The sequence below is a fragment of the Coffea arabica genome, chromosome 2e (genome assembly GCF_036785885.1).
Source record: "Coffea arabica cultivar ET-39 chromosome 2e, Coffea Arabica ET-39 HiFi, whole genome shotgun sequence".
Classification (NCBI taxonomy): Eukaryota; Viridiplantae; Streptophyta; class Magnoliopsida; order Gentianales; family Rubiaceae; genus Coffea; species Coffea arabica.
The window spans coordinates 53,136,016-53,141,751 of record NC_092313.1 but is presented as its reverse complement, the minus strand read 5'-3'; the positions used below and the strand labels follow the sequence as shown (position 1 = coordinate 53,141,751).

Sequence of the window (5,736 nt, the reverse complement as noted above, 5' to 3'; positions counted from 1 at the left end):
TGATCCTGAGATAGCGGAGAATTGGTTGGAGAGAATGACTAATATATTCGCCGCCTTATACTATACCGAAGATAGGCGAGTGAATTTTGCTACTTTCTAATTTGAGGGAGTGGCTCGTGCTTGGTGGGACATGATAAAAGGAAAATGGGAGAGAGCTCAAACCCCTTGGACTTGGGAGAATTTCACGAGGGAGTTTAATGAAAAATTTCTTCCACCTTTGATCCAAGAGAAGAGGGAGGATGAATTTATCAAATTGAAACAGGGGACCCTTAGTGTGGCAGAGTATAAAGAAAAATTTACTAAACTTTCTAAGTATGCCCCTGAATTGGTAACTAATGAACGAAGAAGGATAAGGCGGTTTGTACAAGGGTTTAATGTGGAAATCCAGGAGGGCTTGGCCGCAGCCCAAATCTCTACATTTACTGAGGCTTTAGAGAAAGTGCAACGGGTTGAAAGTGTGAGAATGCAAGTTAAGGACTTTCATAATAGGAAAAAGAACTTTTCTAGTCGCACTTTTGGACAGACTAGTAAGAGTTCGCAGCCTTCCAAAATTGGGAGAGGAATGGGAGGAATAAGGACTACTGGAGCTTCAAGGGGAGCTTTATCCAGAGGAGGCCGTAGTGGACCGGTTCAAGCTAGGGGAGCGCCTTCTAGTGATTCGGCAGTGACCCCTCAAGTTACTTGTGGGTACTGTGGTAAACCCGAGCACTCTGAGAATGACTGTTGGAGAAAGTCTGGGAAGTGTTTGGCTTGTGGTATTACCAATCACCAACTTGCGAACTGTCCAAGTAAAATGAAGATAGGAAGGAACACTCAAAGGCCAGAAAAGTCAATCTCTAAGCAGACCAGTGCTAGAGGAAGTCAACCTAAGGTGCCTGCTAGGGTTTATGCACTGGACCATCAACAGATACCCGAGGCGACTGAGGTGGTTAAATGTACGGTTCCTATTTGTCACCGCTTAGCTAGGGTTTTAATTGATTCAGGTGCGACACATTCCTTTGTAAACCCTAACTTCATGCGCGGAATAGATTTGAAACCAATTAAATTACCTTATGACTTAGAGGGTAGAATGCCTACTGGGAATCAAAGTCTAATCGCTAACTTGATGTATAGGGATTGTGAGATCTGGATTGGAGAACAGAAATTAATGGCCGATCTGATAGGTTTAGCGATTAAGGGGTATGATGTGATCTTAGGAATGGACTGGTTAACCCGTTACAATGCCCAGTTGAATTATAAGACGAAAATAGTAGAATTGTGCATTCCGGGAGAAGCAACCTTGAAACTGGATGTAAGGGGTAGATTAGCCTCATCTGCACTTATCTCAGGAATCCGAGCTAGGAAAATGTTAAGTAAGGGAGCTCAGGGATATTTGGCTTTTCTAATCAACACTCCTAGTGATAAAGTGAGATTGGAGGATATGCCTGAAGTGAAAGAGTTTCCAGATGTCTTTCCTGAAGAGTTAGAGTCTACCCCCGAAAAGGGAAATAACTTTTAAGATTGATGTGACTCCGAGAGTAGCACCTATCTCTAAGATGCCATATCGGATGGCTCCCGCCGAACTGAAGGAATTGAAATTGCAACTGCAGGACTTGTTGGAACGGGATTTTATAAAAGAGAGTGATTCACCGTGGGGAGCTCCGATCCTGTTTGTTAAAAAGAAAAATGGGAGTCTAAGGTTGTGTATAGACTACCGAGACTTGAATGATGTCACCATTAAGAATAAGTACCCGTTGCCCCACATCGATGATTGTTTGACCAATTGCAAGGGACGGTGGTATTTTCCAAGTTGGATTTGATACAGGGTTATTATCAATTGAGGATTTTGGAGAAAGATGTACCCAAGACTGCTTTTAACTCGAGGTATGGGCACTTTGAGTTTGCCGTAATGCCATTTGGGTTAACGAATGCACCTGATGTTTTTATGGATTTGATGCACAGGGTCTTTAAGCCTTATCTGGACCAATTTGTGATGGTCTTTATTGATGATATCTTGGTGTACTCTAAGAATGTGGAGGATCATGAGAGGCACTTGAGGATTGTTTTACAAACCCTAAGGGAACACCAATTGTATGCTAAATTCAGTAAGTGTGAATTTTGGTTGAAAGAAGTGACATTCTTGGGGCACATAATTTCTAAGGATGGGATAAAAGTGGATCCAGCCAAAGTTGAAGCTGTTTCAAAGTAAAAAAAATCGGAAAACCCTGCTGAGGTTCGAAGTTTTATAGGATTAGCAGGATATTACCGGAGATTCATTAAGAATTTTTGTAGAATTGTTGGACCCATGACTGAGTTGACCAAGAAAGGTGGAAAGTTTATATGGAGTCCTAAGTGTGAAGAAGTTTCCAAGAGTTAAAAAGACGTTTGACGAGAGCGCCTGTGTTAGCTCTACCGAATGGGAAAGATAGCTTTATGGTCTATACAGATGCTTCCAAGGAAGGCTTGGGATGTGTTTTAATGCAAAATGAGAAAGTGATAGTGTATGCCTCTAGGAAATTGAAACCTCATGAAAGAAACTACCCGACTCATGATTTGGAGTTGGCAGCGGTAGTGTTCGCTTTAAGAAGTGGAGACATTATTTGTATGGAGTAACATTTGAGGTTTTCATTGATCACAAAGTTTTAAGTACTTATTTTCTCAAAAGAAGCTGAATTTAAGGCAACGTAGGTGGATGGAATTTCTGGAAGATTATGATTGCACGATAAAGTACCATCCAGGGAAGGCCAATGTAGTGGCCGATGCTCTAAATCGCCAAGTGTAAGTGGCCGGATTGACGATTAAGGAATTACACCTGTTAGAAGAAGTTAGTTATTGGAATCCCAGACTTGAGCCGAGAAAAGTGATTCTTGGGAATATTGTAGTGAATTCCACTTTGTTGGAACATATTAAAGAAACTCAGGAAAAGGACCCTGAAGTGCAAAAGTGGGTGGAGAAAGTCAAAAAGGGAGAGAAGTCAGATTTTAACTTGGGATCAAATGGTATTTTGAAATTTCGGAATCGGATAGTAGTGCCAAAGGATGAAGGGTTTAAGAAGAAAATCTTAGAAGAGGCACACCGATCGAAGTTTACGGTACACCCTGGAGGGAATAAAATGTACCAAGACTTGAAGAGTCTGTATTGGTGGGAGAGCATGCAGAAGGAAATTGCCCTATTTGTCCAGACCTGTTTAATTTGTCAACAGGTTAAGGCTGTACACCAGAAATCGTCCGGACTTTTGCAACCTTTAGAGATACCTGAGTGGAAATGGGAGAACATCACTATTGATTTTGTATCAGGACTATCCAGGACACAAAGAGGCCATGATGCTATTTGGGTAATAGTGGATCGACTGACCAAATCAGCTCATTTTCTGCCGATTAATATGAAGTACCCATTGGAGAAGTTAACTAAGTTGTACTTGGATGAGATTATCAGGTTGCATGGAATATCGGTAAGTATTGTGTCAGATAGAAATCCAAGATTTGTTTCGAGGTTTTGGCAAAAGATGCAGGAAGTGTTGGGGACTTAGTACTACTTACCATCCCCAGACCGATGGACAGTCTGAGAGAACCATTCAAACCCTTGAGGACATGTTGAGGACTTGTGTATTGGATTTTGGGGAGAGTTGGAGTAAATTTTTAACACTGGTGAAATTTGCCTATAACAATAGCTTCCACTCTTCTATTCAAATGGCTCCATATGAAGCACTTTATGATCGGAAGTGTAGATCTCCGATTTGTTGGGATGAAGTAGGTGAACGCAAAATCTTAGACCCGACTACAGTGCCTTGGATTGAGGAAGCTAATGAGAAAGTAAAGTTGGTACACCAGAGGATTCAGACCGCTCAAAGTCGTCAAAAGAGTTATGCAGATAATCGGAGGAAGGACTTAGAATTTGCGGTTGGAGATCTAGTATTTCTTAAGATTACATCTCTGAAAGCAAGTTTAATGTCTGGAAAAGGAAAGAAATTACAACCGAGATTCGTAGGACCGTACAAGATTATCCAACGTGTAGGAAATGTGGCCTATAAGTTGGAGTTGCCACCAAGTTTGTCTCGGATTCACAATATTTTCCACGTGTCTATGCTTAAGAAATATCATCCAGACCCTTCTCACATTCTGCAACCGAAAAGTATTGAGATTGATGAGACATTGACCTATGAGGAGAAATCGATAAAGCTTTTAGATAGTAAGGTGAAAAAACTGAGGAACAAGCAGATTCCTTTGGTGAAAGTTCTTTGGAGGAACCATGAGTTAAAGAAAGCGACTTGGGAAGTTGAAGAAGCAATTCGAGAAAAATATCCAGACCTGTTCACAAATCAAGATATAATTTCGAGAACGAAATTCTCTTAAGGGGGAGAGGATGTGAAGACTCGCAAATTTTTTTATTTTAAATTCCTATTTGCTAGCTCATTTAAATATTTAATTGTCCGTTTACTCCGAATATTTTATTTTAACCTTTTTAGATCTAATTGCATGGAACTATGACCTACAAGTATTTTAAAAATACCTTGACTCAAAAATTTATTTTTGAAAACTCGTATAGAGTGAATAGTGGTTGCACGTTTGGAGACAATAATCGAATCGAGAATACAATAAGCTTGAAAAATTGGAGGCTTGTACATTAGTCTTGAAAAAGGTATTTTTATGTTTAAGTGTTCAATTATTAGTTAGTGATACTATCGATATAAGAATTTCTTGAAATTTTCACTTTATCGCGTACAAATCGAAAATACGCGTTTTCACGTGCACGATTAATTGAGGGATTTTAGACCTTTATTTTAGACCATTATGAGTGAATAATTATAGTATGAATGGAAGTGTATTAGAGGTTTAGTGCACAAGTGAAACAAACCCGAGAGGAATTGAGCACGAAACGCGCGCGTGTGCGCACGGGGAGAGAGTTGACTTTTGAGGTATTCTTAGCCACACATTTTAGCTTCTCAAGGAAGCTTCATTTTTCATCAAACACTCTCTCTCTCTTGCTCTAAGCTGGCCAGCCATCCAAGGGAGAAAAGAACCAAATTTCTTCATCAAGTTCTTCTTCATTTCATCACTAAATCTTCACCAAATCACCTCAAAATTTACATACACTTTGCTAACCACTAGGAGATCACCTCAAGCTAGGAAAAGAGCTTCATCTCACGGTTTTTCTTTAGCTCCAAGGGACCGAAATTTTCTGCCTTGCTCATCCAAAGACGTAATGAACGATCAACTTCTAAAATCTCAGTTTATAGAAGTTATCTTGCACTTGTGAGCTTATAAATTCGTATGGATAGCTTTATATTGTTGGAAATTTTGTGTGTGGGCTCTATGAAATCCCACAATGGCTTGATGGACTGATTTGATGAGATTTGATGTTGTTTACGTTGGATTAGTGTTTAATCTAGTGGAAATGGGTTGTATTGTTGAAGAAAGTTCAAAGGAAGTAAAGAGGAAAATTTTACCGTTCTGCCCTTGCCATTGTCGTGACCCTTAGTGCATTTTTTTGTAGTTTAAATGACTGGATTTTTATGTAAATGTGTATTATAGGTTGTATATAAAGTTTTCTCAAAAATTTACGTGACTTGGATGAGTGAATGATGAGATTTCGAAAATTTGCCAAAACAGGAATTGTGTCCCGTATTGCTCTGGCAGTGATTTTGTTTCGGTCATAACTCTTTGCTCTGACATCAAAATCGAGTGCCGTTTGCGGCACTAGAAACTAGACATTCCCAGTTTTCCAATTGTATAAAATGCATTCCCTGATTCCACCTGA

The 5,736-nt window shown here is 39.8% G+C and overlaps 1 protein-coding gene across 1 annotated transcript; it reads left to right on the top strand.

Moving 5' to 3' along the window:
- The first annotated feature begins 562 nt into the window (after positions 1-562).
- On the top strand, positions 563-1,498 carry LOC113729148 (uncharacterized). The gene has a single exon (XM_027253472.1). The coding sequence runs from the start codon at positions 563-565 to the stop codon at positions 1,496-1,498; it is 936 nt and encodes a 311-aa protein (XP_027109273.1).
- The last annotated feature ends 4,238 nt before the right edge of the window (positions 1,499-5,736 follow it).

Bases quoted from the DNA above. Each gene is read 5' to 3' on its own strand.
- LOC113729148 (XM_027253472.1), top strand. From the start codon at position 563: ATGGGAGGAATAAGGACTACTGGAGCTTCAAGGGGAGCTTTATCCAGA.